This window comes from Eretmochelys imbricata, chromosome 5 (assembly GCF_965152235.1).
Source record: "Eretmochelys imbricata isolate rEreImb1 chromosome 5, rEreImb1.hap1, whole genome shotgun sequence".
NCBI classification, from domain to species: Eukaryota; Metazoa; Chordata; order Testudines; family Cheloniidae; genus Eretmochelys; species Eretmochelys imbricata.
The window spans coordinates 115,696,190-115,714,191 of NC_135576.1; the positions used below are offsets into that span (position 1 = coordinate 115,696,190).

The following is an 18,002-nucleotide window of genomic DNA, read 5'->3' on the forward strand; positions in this document are numbered from 1 at the left end:
TCTTAGTTCCTATGGCTATGTGACATGTCCAGACTATCAAAATGTAAGTAATATGTACTTGTTGGAAAGCCAGTAAGCATGTGCTGGGACTTAAATGCTTTCTTAAACTGCGGGTCTTTAACTGTTGGAAACTGATCACTTCAGGTACTTTATTGTAAGGAACCCCTATAACTCTTGTGTTTGTTATTCTCTTTGGGGTGTATGGGTTTCAAAGCAATAACCATACAAGACTGTAGATCAGTGAGGGAAGGGGGTAATGGGAGAGAGTTTAATTTTTTAGTTTTAAAGTTATTTTATGTCTGTAGAGCATGAAACAGACAACATATAATTAGCCATGTTAGGGTAAGAAAAAGGGGATTTTATTTGATGCAAATAGGGGTCTGATTTTCCACTGCCCTGCACCTTGCCTAGCCATTTGCACCTTGGCAAAGTTGGCATAAAGCAGGCATTTTGATTTGGTAATGTTTTCCATTCATTTTGCACAGATGTGCATATGAGCACAAGACACAAAGCAGTGGAGAAGCTGGCTCAAAAATTTGAAATATGGGAGTATGACTGGCTCCTAGATGCATATTTTCAGATAGGTTTCAGAGTAACAGCCGTGTTAGTCTGTATTCGCAAAAAGAAAAGGCGTGCTTGTGGCACCTTAGAGACTAACCAATTTATTTGAGCATAAGCTTTCGTGAGCTACAGCTCACTTCATCGGATGCATACTGTGGAAAGTATAGAAGATCTTTTTATACACACAAAGCATGAAAAAATGGGTGTTTACCACTACAAAAGGTTTTCTCTCCCCCCACCCCACTCTCCTGCTGGTAATAGCTTATCTAAAGTGATCACTCTCCTTACAATGTGTATGATAATCAAGTAGGGCCATTTCCAGCACAAATTTTACTGATCTCCATTTTTCCTGGTACAAATTCTTCCCATAAAAATGAAGACCCAGATACATCAGGCTGCAGATTTGGCTCATAATGTCCCCCAGACTCAGGGACAGTTCCTCTCTTTACACCAGCTGAGGATCTGACCTACAGAGTTTAAATCATTATCTTATTACTTGCTACAGCCCTTTCACTGGGTTTGTTATTATATCATATGCCATGCTAGCTTCATTTAAGATCCCATTTCCATGATAACTCCCTCTTTTCAACCACTTAAAACTTTAGGGGGTGGGGAGGAAATTCCTTTCAGGCAAATGTTTGGTACAAATTGTTTCAACCCAGAGGTCATGTTTTTCTTCACATTTGAAAAAAATGAGTTGTTTCCTTATCAGTTTAGAACCCAGTGCTTTGGAGCTAGTGTTGTGGTTCAAGACTACCTCAAGTCTTCACAGAAACGTCTCTGAGTGCATTTGAACTGAGGGCATGATATCACCCAACCCTAATACTTAAATGGCTTCTCATAAGAACCCATTTAGATACTAGAAGGAGGAATTTATTGCTGAACACCAGGAGCCATTTGCCGTGTATAGCAGGATCTTTACTGAACCTGCAAGCTTATGAATGATAAAATAGATGCTATTGTTTGTATACATCAGTCGACGGCTACTTGGAGCAAGTGCATGGCCACTGATCCATGCATGCAATTATATCTGCAGTGATGACACAACGGTCTCCCTGTGCCCCTACTTCTTAGTGCTGGTCTTAAAGGATGTTCCATAGGTTTGGATGTATGGTCCTTTGCATCACCCCTCACCACAAAGAGGTGTGAGGAAGGGGTCAGTGTTGCCAGAGAGGTGGCTCACTTCCCATTCTTCACAAACTGGGGAAAGCCACATGTGGAGGGTCCTCTCCTTCCACACATTCCTAAGGCACAGTCTGGGCTCAGGGTTTGTTCCCAAAGTAACTAGAACAGAATATTTACATGCAGCCATTTTATTTTAGTTCGGTGTTCACTAAGGTAGGGGAAACACTGAGTGTGAGGCATTACTTCAAAAGCCCCTAGGTGAACAATCAGAACTAAAAGAAATATTCAGACTCTGCAGAAAAATCCCTTCACCTATTGTTTGTTTGTAGGCAAAGTGGAGGCAGCGCTGGACCTGATGCTGATCAATTCACTCCCTCTAGTGGGCAACTCAGAGACGTCGCTTATCTGTATTGCAGCCAGATGGAGGTCCCGCGAGTCTGTCACAATAGGGCGAGACTATGAGGCCTTGATGAGCCAACACCAGGACCCTCTGGAAGTTACTGAAGACGAGAAGAGAGGAACAGCCAAAAAAGTGGTGTGGAAAAGGGAGAAAGCTAGTGAAACTATCGGAGCTTACTACTGTGAAGGGAAAGTCAAAGACGAGGTGACGAGGATACGTACAATGAAGATGCCACTAGGAGGTACCGTATGCAGGTCAGACCAGAGATGTGCGAGCCCCACTAGGGGACATCTGCTTGCAGTTTGGCTGCTACCCTTAAATAACAGGAGCAGGTACAGTAGTGAATCCAGAGTGGGCAAACTGGCCTGGATTCATTAAGAATTTATCTGGCCCAAGTCCAAACCACTCTTTTCTGACGCTCAGAAACATTTGGTTAATGTTCTTAGTTAGTATTTTTCTCTTACATTTTTGCATGTTCTGCCCATTTCTGGTTATACCCAGCAGCACAAAATGGAAGCAATAAAATATGGCAAGAAAGACCATTGTGGCCTCATTGAACCCACAAAGCAATAACTACAATAACTCTTACATTGGGCCTTTCATCTTCAAAGCACTCTAAAAATGTGAACCCTACCCCAAGTAATTTTTGTAATCTGGGAAAAACCAGAGGGCTTGTCTACACAGTACAGCAAACTGCACTCTAACTTGTTACATTCTAACTGCCCCTTGTAGACCCTGCTGGCGCACTTTAAAAGGTATCAGGAACTAGGTACATTTTAGAGTGCACCAGCAGGGTCTATACAGAGCAGTTAGAGCACCTTATAAACTGGATTCCTCTAGTGCATTTTGCCATGCTGCGTAGACAAGCCAAGAGACTCCACACAGTCCACCAAGAATTTCTCTCTTGCCAATCTCTTTTATGTGGGAGGTGCTTTGATACCAATGTGGTGGGCAACAGTATTAGATAGATAGATAGATGAGTTTAAAAGCTGGGAGCTATTGCTGTGCTCTGATTCCTAGACCATACCTATTCATACTGGAAATCTCATTTGTATCTTGATCTCATGAGACTCCCAGGCTCAGTTCCAAAGCAAAGAGCTTGGCATAAGCTCCAAAGAAACATAGGAACTTTTAGATAATTTTCTGCACTTCAGCAAACATTGAAACCTTTTGAAGTTCACCCATCACTAATATTTAGCACAATATGTTATGATATCAACAGTTCAAACACCAGCACTCAGCCTGCAAATCCACTATTCTGCACAAATACTGTCAAGATGATGGAAATTGTAGAGTGAACGTATAACAACACTTTCTCTTGCTCTCTCTCCCCAGTGAGCAGGGCTGAAGTTTCTTTGTTGTAATGTGGTGTGAGCAGGCGAGGTAGAAGAAGTGGATTTTGCATTTTGTTCTGAAGGTGATAAGGTTTGTGGTTGTTCTGGCATCTTCTGGCAGTGCACTCCTGATTCTCAGGCCTGTCACCCAGAAAGCTCTGTCCCTTGTAGTCACATACATGTCACTCTTGAGGTTGCCAATTCCATTGTTCTGTTCAATGGTGTGTTTTTTTCCATGATCAGGCAGGTGAGGCAGACCCTCAGGTAACAATCTACAAAAGGCTTTGAAGATGGGGGCCAAATTCTTGAATTTGGCCTTGTATCTAACAGGAAGCCAGTGTAGATAGCAGGTTGTTGTGGGTGATGTTCTCTTGACTTCCTGTGTTCCTCAGCAGATGAGATGATGGGTTCTGAACCCACTGTAGCTCTTTAAGGTCCAGGGTTATGTGCCTGGGAACAGAGACTTACAATAACCAAGACTTGAGAGCCCAACACGTGGATTACCCTGGCTAAATCTGTTATACCCAGAGGAGATATAATCTTCTTGCCAGCTGTACATGGATTTGGAAGGGGCATTTTGGGGGTCTTGATTATTGCATTTCTACTTTTCAGATAATCTTTGCTAAAAGCTTTGGCTGATATGGTTTGAGTTTGGATCTCATCAGACAGTCTATTATGTGCACTGACTAGTAAGCTTCTGGATGGGTGAGAAAGAGACATGGTAGACATTCTCAAAGCTATTAAAGACCACAAGGAGAGGAAAGGGGGGTCAGGGAAGGGGTCCGAGGTTTGGAAAAACTACTGTAGCTGGCAAATAGGCTTTTTTCCTCTCCACAGTTATTGTCTGAATAATTTTAAAGGCTTCTGAATACACTAAGGGTTTCTTCTCACCAAATGAGTTGAAAGGTGCACTGCGTGTCCAATTGAAGACAATGGGAGCTCTTGAATGGTTGGCAATTTTGAAAATTTACCAATTGCTTTGGGCCCCTATCCATCACACCACTTAAGCATGTGCTTAACTTTAAGTATATGAATAGTCCCATTGACTTTAATGGGATTGCTCACATGCTTAAGTGCATGCTTATATGCTTTATTGGGACGTAAAAGCCTAACTTAAGCTATTCGTTTTTGAAAATCTTGTCCTTTATACTGTGAAAATGTAAAGGAAGAACATTTTTCTGCATGAGTCTACATATAACATTCTCAAAGTAGACGGACAGTTCTCCTATATCCTGTATACTCTAGTAGACTTGCAGGATATAGAGTATATATAGTATAGAATCTATTCCTAGCGACTGAAGGGGAAAAAAATTGTAATACAACAGAATCTCTCTACAGAGGAAGGGATGGTTATGGATTTATAGAAATGTAAGCCAAAGATGGCTGTGGCACTTCTACAACTCAGTTCCATTGTATCTCTTTAAGGAGTGGACTCATATTGTAAAATAATTAATTAAATGCAGATCACACGCTAAAAATATGTTGGAACTGAGCCCACCAAGGCATGTGGGTTCCTTTCCATTACAACAATGCTGTGAAGAAAAGGTCCCATGGATAAACTAAACAACTCACACAAAGAAAGTAGAAAGGAAAAATAAAAGCTGTACTGTAAAGCAAATTTCTCATGAAAAGCAACAATTAATACTAGCTGTCTACATTTAAAACAAAAAGCCGCTGAACCGAACACCCCAATACTTGGAGATAAGGTGCAATTCCCAGCCAGCACAGACATACTTGTGCTAGCTCTCAGTAAGCTAGTGGCACCAAAAATGTAGTGTAGCCATGGTAGCATAGGTAGTGGTGGGCGGCGACAGGAGCCATCAGCCCTGACCACAATCCAGACTTGGGGTGGCGAGCCCTTACTGCTGCTTGCTGCTTCCAATGCTGCCATGCCTACGTTGCTCTTTTGAGCTCGTGAGTTCAATGAGATTAGTGCAAATATGTCTGCGTGCGCTGGGAATGACACCCCCAGCTCCAGCTGTGGATGTAGATTTAGGATTGAACACGTTAGTCGAGCTGGTTGAATCATTGTTGCAAGAAACTTATTTTTTAAAATTTTGCACGATTTTCTGTTTACAAATAGATTGCAGTTTTAGAAATGGGTTTGTTACTTGTGAAAGCCATTGAGTTGGCAACAATCTGGGGTTGTTCACAATTTTCTTGATTGTAGGAAGCAGTCATTTGATTATTCAGTTCTTAGAATTCCCTGTTTGGCTGTGTGATTGGCCTGGCAAGTCCAGATGCTAATGCCTAGATAATACTGTGCAAGGCCCCAAACCTGCAAACACTTACGCATGTTGTCAAGGTTCCTCCCCCACTCTGAACTCTAGGGTACAGATGTGGGGACCTGCATGAAAAACCTCCTAAGCTTATCTTTACCAGCTTAGGTCAAAACTTCCCCAAAGTACAAAATATTCCACCCGTCGTCCTTGGATTGGCCACTACCACCACCAAACTAACACTGGTTACTGGGGAAGAGCTGTTTGGACGCGTCTTTCCCCCCAAAATACTTCCCAAAACCTTGCACCCCACTTCCTGGACAAGGTTTGGTAAAAAGCCTCACCAATTTGCCTAGGTGACTACAGACCCAGACCCTTGGATCTTAAGAACAATGAACAATCCTCCCAACACTTGCACCCCCCCTTTCCTGGGAAATGTTGGATAAAAAGCCTCACCAATTTGCATAGGTGACCACAGACCCAAACCCTTGGATCTGAGAACAATGAAAAAGCATTCAGTTTCTTTCAAGAAGACTTTTAATAAAAATAGAAGTAAATAGAAATAAAGAAATCTCCCCTGTAAAATCAGGATGGTAGATATCTTACAGGGTAATTAGATTCAAAAACATAGAGAACCCCTCTAGGCAAAACCTTAAGTTACAAAAAAGATACACAGACAGAAATAGTTATTCTATTCAGCACAATTCTTTTCTCAGCCATTTAAAGAAATCATAATCTAACACATACCTAGCTAGATTACTTACTAAAAGTTCTAAGACTCCATTCCTGGTCTATCCCCGGCAGAAACCAGCATTAGACAGACACACAGACCCTTTGTTTCTCTCCCTCCTCCCAGCTTTTGAAAGTATCTTGTCTCCTCATTGGTCATTTTGGTCAGGTGCCAGCAAGGTTACCTTTAGCTTCTTAACCCTTTACAGGTGAGAGGAGCTTTCCCCTGGCCAGGAGGGATTTCAAAGGGGTTTACCCTTCCCTTTATATTTATGACACATGTGCTTAACTTTACTCACATGACTAGTCTCACTGAAGTGAATAGAACTACTTGCATATGTAAAATTAAGCACATAGGCACATTTTTACAGGATTGGGACCTAAATATGAGAGCTGTGCAGAGAACGGACATTTTGTTTCACAAAAGATTTCAAAATTTCTCTTTGTTTTGATGGAATCAAACTCCATAAATTTAGAAATTCTCCAAGAAGGACAATTCACGTTTTTTGTTTGTATGTTTCAGGTTGATCAAAATATTTCATTTCAACAAACCATTACATCTGATGTTGCCTTTTAAAATGTTATATTACAGTATATAATATAATACAGAGACAAGGTGGTTGAGGTAATTTATTTTATTGGACCAACTACTGTTGGTGGGAGAGACAAGGAGTGACACTCTGAGTTAGTTTCCCAGACCTGAAGAAGAGCTCTGTGTGGCTCAAAAGCTTGTCTCCCTCATCAACAGAAATTTGTCCAATAAAAGATATTACCTCACCCACATTGTCTCTCTAATATCCTGGGACTGACATGGCTACAATGACACTGCATATAATACAATACAGCATTTAAAGTGTTTTTATACGTCATTTCAAAATGGAAACAAGTAATTTCAAAATGAAAAATCAAAACTTCTCATTCTGAAAATGTCGAAATGGAATGGTTTAACATTGTCAGGACTTTTTTTGTAGGTTTTCTCCTAAACACATTTTTGAGAAAATCAATATGATTTCTCAAAGTGTTTTTACTTCAATGGAACTTCATTTTCTGATGGAAAATGGTTCCATCTAAGTTTTTCCAGCCTATGTACTAAATACCTAGGACAGATAGATAGAGACAGAAACCACATGTTATTTTTTGTTGTTGTTTTTGTTCTTTGGCTTTTGTTTCTGACCTAGCATTTATAAACTACTTCTACTTCCATCTAAAATGAATTTAATTACTTCAGTAAACAAATTTCAGCTACAGGCCCAAAATTTACTTTCCACAATCTTTGGTACAAACCAAAGTGTGCTTGCTTGAATGTTTGTACAAAGGGTGGGGGCAAGGGGAGTGAGCGTAGCTGAATGGAAAAGTGTCTGAACAATTTACCCCATGATTCATACTAGTCTGTAGCCCGCACATCCTTTACTCTAAATAAACTATCCTCATAAATGGGACTGCAGTAGAATGGGACCCAGAGCATAAGAGCTTATATCATTCTTGAGTGATTCCTCCAGCAGAGACTCAGATTGGCTTTGGCAGACTCTGGAGGAGGTAAAATTCAGCCCTTTTGGCCAGGAGGCCTCAGAACTCATTGTCCTCAGTAAAAATGGGCCTAAAATGTGAGGTTTAGATCCAGATTGAGATCTGAATATCCCCAAAGTTCAGTATGAAAAATCAGAGTTTTCTAATGTGGTAGGATAGCTTTTATAATGCCCCCCTCACCCCCCCCCCAATATTGTATTTCAGAAAGAGTTTGGCCTGGAATCTCAAATTTAGAGCTTGTCAGAAAACTCCAATTTTTCCCTCAAAAAAATAACAAGTTTTCCGCAGGAATTTTCAAAATGAAATTAAATCAAACTTGATTTAATTTCGTATCAAAATATTTTGCAACTAAAAGTTTTGTAAAAAGAAAAGGAGTACTTGTGGCACCTTAGAGACTAACCAGTTTATTTGAGCATAAGCTTTCGTGAGCTACAGCTCACTTCATCAGATGCATACTGTGGAAAGTGTAGAAGATCTTTTTATACACACAAAGCATGAAAAAATACCTCCCCCTACCCCACTCTCCTGCTGGTAATAGTTTATCTAAAGTGATCACTCTCCTTACAATGTGTATGATAATCAAGTTGGGCCATTTCCAGCACAAATCCAGGTTTTCTCCCCCCTCCCCCCTCCCCACACAAACCCACTCTCCTGCTAGTAATAGCTTATCTAAAGTGACCACTCTCCTTACAATGTGTATGATAATCAAGGTGGGCCATTTCCAGCACAAATCCAGGGTTTAACAAGAACGTCTTGGGGGGGGTAGGAAAAAACAAGGGGAAATAGGTTACCTTGCATAATGACTTAGCCACTCCCAGTCTCTGTTCAAGCCTAAGTTATTTGTATCCAATTTGCAAATGAATTTCAATTCAACAGTTTCTCGCTGGAGTCTGGATTTGAAGTTTTTTTTGAGAGTGGGTTGGGGGGGGGCGGGGGGAGAAAACCTGGATTTGTGCTGGAAATGGCTCAACTTGATTATCATACACATTGTAAGGAGAGTGATCACTTTAGATAAACTATTACCAGCAGGAGAGTGGGGTAGGGGGAGGTATTTTTTCATGCTTTGTGTGTATAAAAAGATCTTCTACACTTTCCACAATATGCATCCAATGAAGTGAGCTGTAGCTCATGAAAGCTTATGCTCAAATAAATTGGTTAGTCTCTAAGGTGCCACAAGTACTCCTTTTCTTTTTGCGAATACAGACTAATACGGCTGTTACTCTAAAAGTTTTGTATAATTTTGACTTAAAATGTCATTTCGGGGGGTTTTTTTCCATTATTGCTTTCTGGATTTTCAGGTTTCTCACTCCCCTGCTCCCTTTCCTCCACTGGTAAATAGACACGAAAGGTGAAAAAGGTGTGAAAATGAATGAAACTCACTTTTCACACTTATTTACTGTTTTCCAGCTGGAAAAGATTGGAAAACAGCAGGAAAGTGTGTGAAAGTAGGTTTCTGTTTTGTGCATTTTTTTTGTTTTGAATTTTCCAGTTCAAGAATTTTTTTAAAGTGCATTGAACTGCATATTTTCCCTTGGAAAATGTAGATTTTGAAGAAAAGGTATATTCAGATAGAAAAATTTTTTGTTGAAAAATGTTGGCCAACCCTTCTCAGAATACAATTATTCTGTTTTCCTTGGTAAGGAATGGTGTCTTTCAGTACTTGTGGAAAGTGTGGTGAGCTAATTTTGAGCACTACACTGCTATTCCTGTCTTCCAGTAGGCCCTATATGATACTGATGTCCTGACACTTGTTGCATTTCACTACATCATAGAAACTTTATTTGCCAGTGAAAGATCTTTTCCTAGTAAATTTACCCAGTACTTTACCCAGTCTATTTATAAAAAATGTCCCTAGGGCTAAAAAGACTTGGGAAATTATTCTACAACTGGTTGGCTCTCTTGGTTAGGAATTGTTTCCAGTTATCCAGCCAGTATTAACGTTATTATTAATTTCCTCTCCTTGCTTCTAGTTACACCCCCTTATTGTTCAAGCACCTATATGACCTCCCCCGCATGCCACTGCTAAAACACAAAGCAGGGGCTGCTGATGGCAAAGGAAATCAGTGTACTCTTGCCAGAAATCTAAACATATAAATCACCAGTGTTGATTCTGCTGTAGATTATCCTCCAGCTTTCAGCCTAGGGGAATCACAGTCATTGATCATATTTATAGTCATTGAGCCCATGTTTTGACCATTTTTATTTCAGCTTCCTTCCTCCCAGTGGCCTTAACTATTACAGTGAACAAGGGAGAGCATGTGAACATTTCCTTCATCAGAAAGATTCCAAAGGAAGAAGATGCAGTGATCTACAAAAACGGTAACGACTCTCCCTCTCTATTTCCTCCTCATCCATCACTGTGATATCCTAGCACCTGTGTCACTACATTAAAGTAATTACTGGTGATGCTCTTGCTGTGCAATTGAAGGAAGCATAATTTCTTGTGCATTTAGTGCTCAGAGAAGGAGCCAGATTGCCAACCCTAGAAACAGAGTTGATCAAATTATTTGCTTCCCCTTCACAATCCCTTGTGCTCTCCGTTCCCCAGTTGTTGTGCCTTTGCTTTTAATCCTACAACTCCCCGCCCGTGTATCTCTGCCTTGCATCCCTCAATATCTCCAGTGCTATGCTGCGCTAAGTGCTTCTGCCCCACTTCCTCTTTTTCCATTTACTTGCTGTCTTCCAAGATCTCTTCCCCTTCCCCCCCTCCCAATTCCCCCTGAGCACTCCAGAACCTGGGCATCTGACTGAGATCTCTCTCTGCTACATGATTTAGGTTCCCATTGCTCCATAGCTTACCCCCTGCCCGAGCTTAAGGAATGGAGAGACCAATAGGATTCCACAAGGGAGTAAGGGTCTGTGTTTGTGAATCACATTACATGATCAGGGCCTAATTAATGGCCAATACTTATATATGTATGAAAGTGTGAAACCATAGAGCAGAGGCCATCCAAAGTGACCTTATTCATAAAAGGAAACATTTGCAAATGTACCTACACATGTACCACGCCCTACGAAAAAGCTGACATCTGACTAGCTAAAGCACAAGGTGAACTGATCCTCTAAAACAAACAGAATTCTGCAGTTCACTGATAGCACAATGAGCGACTATCCCTGCAGACATTAATTACTGTGTTGTTCAACTCCTGTGCAGTGGCGGCTGGAGGAGAGGCAAAGAAGAGGTTTTGTGCCCCAACCGTGTCATGGTCAACAGATTTGTTTTGCGTGGTAGACAGCTTGCTTTCATCTGAGATGCCTTCAGTCACTGGCTGACCTGAGCTCCTCTTGTGAAGGGATGAATGGATGTTCTGCTCTATTATGATGTTTGTTATGTCCTTCTCTCAGGTACTTTCATTCACTCTGTGCCCAGGCATGAAGTGCCAAATGTGCTAGAAGTGACCCGCTCTCAGGCTGAGCTACAGGATGCAGGGGTCTACTCTGCCAGATACATAGGAGGAAGCACCTTCACCTCTGCTTATACAAGGCTGATAGTAAGACGTAAGTTTCCCTCTTTTTTGTGTTGATCATTCTTTGTTTTTGTGTTTTGAAGTGGTGTTACAATAAAATGGAGATCCAACCTTTGTAAAAGCAAAATAGGGGCCAAATTCTCAGAAAACTGAGACCATTTGACTCGAAGCAGGGATTTTGGCCGTATCTGCTTACTGTGTGCATGCTGATGCTGCTTTTGTAAAGGTGGGAGCCCAGCTTTCAAAAATGCCGTCTTGGGCAGCTCAATCAACATGACTCTGACCCAGAGTTTGGTCTTTGAGGTTTTACCATAGGATTTCCTAGTACGTGCCAGCCAGCGAAAATTCTGTTTAGATGTCTAGAGGACTTGGGGACTCCTTTGACATCCAAATGCCACATTGACGCATTAAATGCAAGCTTAAATCTGAAAATTCCAGCCCAAGTCTGGATTTCTCTAATCATGTTTCTCTGTTATTGGAGCTGCCTCAGGAATTTTCCATCATCACTTTCACAATCATGGCTTTGCATTAGAAGAATCTGTGAAGATCATAGGAAGCATAGTTACTGAGAGAGGGTCCATACTGACAAGTTTCAGAGTGAAGGGTTCATGTAGCGTTCATGCACCTGGAAACAGTCAGGGCACACCCTGACTGTTGTGTAGGAGCAATGCACACATTGCTCTGTTCTGTCCAAGGACATGGACCATGAAAACATGGACCATCTGGAAAGTCAAAATAAAAACATCAGCTGTGGGAAGCTTCCTCGGCCAAAGCTCAAGGCCTGAAAATAAAAATTGTAGTAAATAAAGGCTAATAAATAAAAATATTAATCAAAGTCATATTATTTCCTTTGTTAATGCCTTTTGCGGTCGGTTGGGGTATATAATGCGCAAAAAAAATAAATAAATAAAAAAGGTAAAAAAGCTAACAGGGGCAATCCCATCAGCAGACCAGCCTGCTTGCTTGCCTAAAGCCGTGTCCTGTCTTGTATTAAACCGCCACATCAGAGTAACAGCCGTGTTAGTCTGTATTCGCAAAAAGAAAAGGAGTACTTGTTGCACCTTAGAGACTAACCAATTTATTTGAGCATAAGCTTTCGTGAGCTACAGCTCACTTCATCGGATGCATACTGTGGAAAGTGTAGAAGATCTTTTTATACACACAAAGCATGAAAAAATACCTCCTCCCACCTCACTCTCCTGCGGGTAATAGCTTATCTAAAGTGACCACTCTCCTTACAATGTGTATGATAATCAAGGTGGGCCATTTCCAGCACAAATCCAGGGTTTAACAAGAACGTCTTGGGGGGGGGGTAGGAAAAAACAAGGGGAAATAGGTTACCTTGCATAATGACTTAGCCACTCCCAGTCTCTATTCAAGCCTAAGTTAATTGTATCCAATTTGCAAATGAATTCTAATTCAACAGTTTCTCGCTGGAGTCTGGATTTGAAGTTTTTTTGTTGTAATATCGCAACTTTCATGTCTGTAATCGCATGACCAGAGAGATTGAAATGTTCTCCGACTGGTTTATAAATGTTATAATTCTTGACATCTGATTTGTGTCCATTTATTCTTTTACGTAGAGACTGTCCAGTTTGACCAATGTACATGGCAGAGGGGCATTGCTGGCACATGATGGCATATATCACATTGGTGGATGTGCAGGTGAACGAGCCTCTGATAGTGTGGCTGATGTGATTAGGCCCTGTGATAGGGTCCCCTGAATAGATATGTGGGCACAGTTGGCAACGGGCTTTGTTGCAAGGATAGGTTCCTGGGTTAGTGGTTTTGTTGTGTGGTATGTGGTTGCTGGTGAGTATTTGCTTCAGGTTGGGGGGCTGTTTGTAGGCAAGGACTGGCCTGTCTCCCAAGATTTGTGAGAGTGTTGGGTCATCCTTCAGGATAGGTTGTAGATCCTTAATAATGCGTTGGAGGGGTTTTAGTTGGGGGCTGAAGGTGATGGCTAGTGGCGTTCTGTTATTTTCTTTGTTAGGCCTGTCCTGTAGTAGGTGACTTCTGGGAACTCTTCTGGCTCTATCAATCTGTTTCTTCACTTCCGCAGGTGGGTATTGTAGTTGTAAGAAAGCTTGAGAGAGATCTTGTAGGTGTTTGTCTCTGTCTGAGGGGTTGGAGCAAATGCGGTTGTATCGCAGAGCTTGGCTGTAGACGATGGATCGTGTGGTGTGGTCAGGGTGAAAGCTGGAGGCATGTAGGTAGGAATAGCGGTCAGTAGGTTTCCAGTATAGGGTGGTGTTTATGTGACCATCATTTATTAACACTGTAATGTCCAGGAAGTGGATCTCTTGTGTGGACTGGACCAGGCTGAGGTTGATGGTGCGATGGAAATTGTTGAAATCATGGTGGAATTGAGAAAACCTGGATTTGTGCTGGAAATGGCCCAACTTGATTATCGTACACATTGTAAGGAGAGTGATCACTTTAGATAAGCTTTTACCAGCAGGAGAGTGGGGTGGGAGGAGGTATTTTTTCATGCTTTGTGTGTATATAATAAGATCTTCTACACTTTTCACAGTACGCATCCGATGAAGTGAGCTGTAGCTCACGAAAGCTTATGCTCAAATAAATTGGTTAGTCTCTAAGGTGCCACAAGTACTCCTTTTCTTTTTGCGGTCACATACTGAACCCTGCTGAGCCCTGGGAGCTCCCTGTAGTTCCTCCAGCATCTTGCAGGAACAGGTCTAGCATACACACTCTGATGTTTGTGCTTGTAATGGAGTTTAGGGCCTGGTCTTTGCTCCTCTTGAAGACAATGACAAAATTTCTATTGGTTTCCAGAGTTCAGGAACAGGCCCTTAGTAGCTTATCAGCCTAGGAAATGGTAAACAATGATCAAGACAGGAGTTTGTGTTTACACTTCTATTGATTATTTTTAAACAGTTTATAAAGATAACAGTGGGCCATATTGATCGCTGGTATAACTCCAGCAACGATAGTGGATGAATTAGCGCTAATATGTTTTTGTCTCCTTGAAAGAAGAATACTGTGACAGAAATTTTGTCAGATTGCCAACCATAGACACAAAGCCAGAAATGTTGAGCTTAAACCTGCTGGCATATTATAAGTACCACATCTTTCAGATCAGATGTAACTCTGAGCTCCTGAGTATTTGTAGTCAAAGTCCTTGACATTTATCAGAGCAGAAGTGTTCAACGTCACATCCTTGCCCAGACAGTGCAACTCTTCCTGCATTAAATCCTCCCTGCTGTTTCAAATAGAGAAATTCTACTTTGCTTCCTTTCTTAAAGGCATTGTGTAGAGTTGCAGTGCATTGATAAACAGCTGCCCTGTTCCACTTGGGAGGTGACTGTATTTCTGTAGTGAACAAAGTGATGCTTAATATACTGTGTGTAGTTTGTAAGGTTTTTAAAGCCCTTTAGGGTCCCTATGAATCAGAGGCACTATATACAAAGCCAGTATTACCGCTTTGATCAGGCAGATTGTCGTGATTTGTATAGTTTGTGAGTGTGTGAGAAAGGAAACAATTTACTATTATACTTTTTGCATAAAAGGCTGTGCAGCTCAGAAGTGGGGCCCGAGCTGCAGCTCAATCTGCCCTGTGTGCATGAACAATGGCATCTGTCATGAAGATACTGGAGAATGCATTTGCCCTCCAGGCTTTATGGGGAAAATGTGTGAGAAGGGTAAGTACGCAGTCTCTCTTCAGATGTATCATTTGTTTCTACACAGCAATGTTAGCAAGAGTTACAGCGGAACCCCAGCCCCAACTGCTGCGGCTTTAAGGGCCTGCTTGTCACAGGAGAGCAGGGTCCACGGTTGCCTTTGAGTCAACGTGCCTGCTGCGACCTACTCTAACATGTGGGATGCATGACAGAATGTTCAGGCCTTAATATTCTGATTGTAGTGTGGTGCTGCAGACATCAGAACTGAACTACAGTGAGATCTGACATCTGAGCTGTGCTACTATAGAACAGATACATTCACTCCTGTAATTTCAGGAAAGTAAAATCCCATTAAGGTCCTGATCTTGCAAACACTTACACACGTAGCTAACTTTAAACAGGTAAGAAGTCCCACTGAGGCCAATGGTCCTACTCACCTGCTTGAAATTAAGTGTATAAGTATGTGTGTATATATATATGTATATATATAAGGGCTGTCGATTAATTGCAGTTAACTCATGCGATTAACTTAAAAAAATTAATCATGATTAAAAAAATTAATCATGATTCATCGCAGTTTTAATCGCACTGTTAAACAATAGAATACCAATTGAAATTTATCAAATATTTTGGATGTTTTTCTACATTTTCGTATATATTGTATTCTGTGTTATAATTTAAATCAAAGTGTATATTATTTTTGATTATAAATATTTGCACTGTAAAAATGATAAAATAAATAGTATTTTTCAATTTACCTCATTTACCAAGTACTGTAGTGCAATCTCTTTGTCATGGAAGTGCAACTTACTTGCAAATGTAGATTTTTTTTTATTACATAACTGCACTCAAAAACAAAACAATGTAAAATTTCAGAGCCTACAAGTCCACTCAGTCCTACTTTTTGTTCAGCCAATTGCTAAGACAAACAAGTTTGTTTACATTTACAGGAGATAATGCAGCCCTCTTCTTATTTACATCACCAGAAAATGAGAACAGACTTTTGCATGGCACTTTTGTAGCTGGCATTGCAAGGTATTTACATGCCAGATATGCTAAACATTAATATGCCCCTTCATGCTTCAGCCACCATTGCAGAGGTGTTAAAAAAATAATGTGTTAATTAAATTTGTGACTGAACTCCTTGGGGGAGAAGTGTATGTCCCCTGCTCTGTTTTACCTACATTCTGCCGTATATTTCATGTTATAACAGTTTTGGATGATGACCCAGCACATGCTGTTCATTTTAAGAACACTTTCATTGCAGATTTCACAAAACGCAAAGAAGGTACTAATGTGAGATTTCTAAAGATAGCTACAACACTTGACCCAAGGTTTAAGAACCCAAAGTGCCTTCCAAAATCTAAGAGGAATGAAGTGTGACCTATGCTTTCAGAAGTCTTAAAAGAGCAACACTCCAATGTGGCAGCCGTGTTAGTCTGTATTCGCAAAAAGAAAAGGAGTACTTGTGGCACCTTAGAGACTAACCAATTTATTTGAGCATAAGCTTTCGTGAGCTACAGCTCACTTCATTGGATGCATACTCCAATGTGGAAATTACAGAACCCAAACCACCGCATGTCCCCTGGAATGGTGAGTGAAGCATGAAGGGACATATGAATCTTTTGCGCATCTGGCACGTAAATATCTTGCAACGTCGGCTACAACAGTGCCATGAGAATGCCTGTTCTCACTTTCAGGTGACACTGTAAACAAGAAGCGGGCATCATTATCTCCTGCAAATGTAAACAAACTTGACTGAACAAGAAGTAAGACTTTGGAATTGTTGGCTCTAAAGTTTTACACTGTTTTGGTTTTGAATGCAGTTTTTTTGTACATAATTCTACATTTGTAAGTTCAACTGTCATGATAAAGAGATTGCACTAAAGTACTTGTATTACATGAATTGAAAAATGTTTTTTACAGTGCAAATACTTGTAATCAAAAATAAATATAAAGTGAGCACTGAACACTTTGTATTCTGTGTTGTAATTGAAATCAATATATTTGAAAATGTAGAAAACATCCAAAAGTATTGAAATAAATGGTATTCTATTATTGTTTAATGATGAATCACAATGAATCACAATTAATTTTTTAAGAAAAGAAAAGGAGTACTTGAAGTGAGCTGTAGCTCACGAAAGCTTATGCTCAAATAAATTGGTTAGTCTCTAAGGTGCCACAAGTACTCCTTTTCTTTTTGCGAATACAGACTAACACGGCTGTTACTTTGAAACCAATTAATTTTTTTAATTTCTTGAGAGCCCTAATATATATATATATATATATACATACACATACACATGTGTGTGTGTGTGTGTTTACACATATGTTTAAATTCAAGCAGGTGAGTAGTGTATATGTGTGTGTGTATATATATATATATATATATATATATATATATATATACGTGTATGTCTACATATATACTGTATTGTGGTACAGCAGGGCTAGGGGGCAGTAGGAAAGTGATAGATGGGAGGCATATAAGCCCCTCCCTGTGGACTGAGGAGAGATTACTACAGATTAATTAGAGTACCTGGAGCCAATTAAGGCCCAACCAGAGACCTAATAAAACCCCCCTGCTTCAGTCAGAGAGGAGGAAGGAAGGAGAGTGGACTGTAGTTTGGAGGAGTACTGTTATTGACCAGAGGATCAGAGTACCAAGGGAAGGGAAACCCTGCTCAAGCAGAGGGACTCCCCTGGCACAAAGGACCGAGAGAAACCCTGCCCAAGGGGAAAGAGGGTAAGAAGCCCGTGAAGCTGAAGGGGCTGGGACCCGGAGTAGGAGGCGGACCCAGGTCTCTTCCCTGCTCACCTTCTCTCCCCCACCAGGGCACTAGTGGAGCCATCAACACCCAAGAATAGGAGGAAGGTGCAGCGCCCTGACCCCATCACACCATGAAAAAGCGTGGGACCCACCGCAATAGCGTCGGCCATTTGCCACTATATATATAAATACTCTCCTGATTTATTATGTTATCCCTGCTAGAACAGTG

At 40.9% G+C, this 18,002-nt stretch overlaps 1 protein-coding gene across 7 annotated transcripts in view; it reads left to right on the top strand.

Annotated features, from left to right (window-relative positions):
• The window catches only part of TEK (TEK receptor tyrosine kinase), a 93,993-nt gene that overhangs the window by 44,687 nt on the left and 31,304 nt on the right, over nt 1-18,002 (top strand). For 6 of the 7 annotated variants that reach the window (XM_077817728.1, XM_077817729.1, XM_077817727.1 and 3 more), the window contains 4 exons: nt 2,016-2,327; nt 10,104-10,214; nt 11,241-11,393; nt 14,893-15,024. In XM_077817728.1, coding sequence (XP_077673854.1) covers nt 2,042-2,327; nt 10,104-10,214; nt 11,241-11,393; nt 14,893-15,024 — 682 coding nt within the window. In that variant the 5' untranslated portion in view covers nt 2,016-2,041. The remainder of the gene's footprint in view (nt 1-2,015; nt 2,328-10,103; nt 10,215-11,240; nt 11,394-14,892; nt 15,025-18,002) is intronic. The other variant, XM_077817732.1, reaches the window with a different exon arrangement.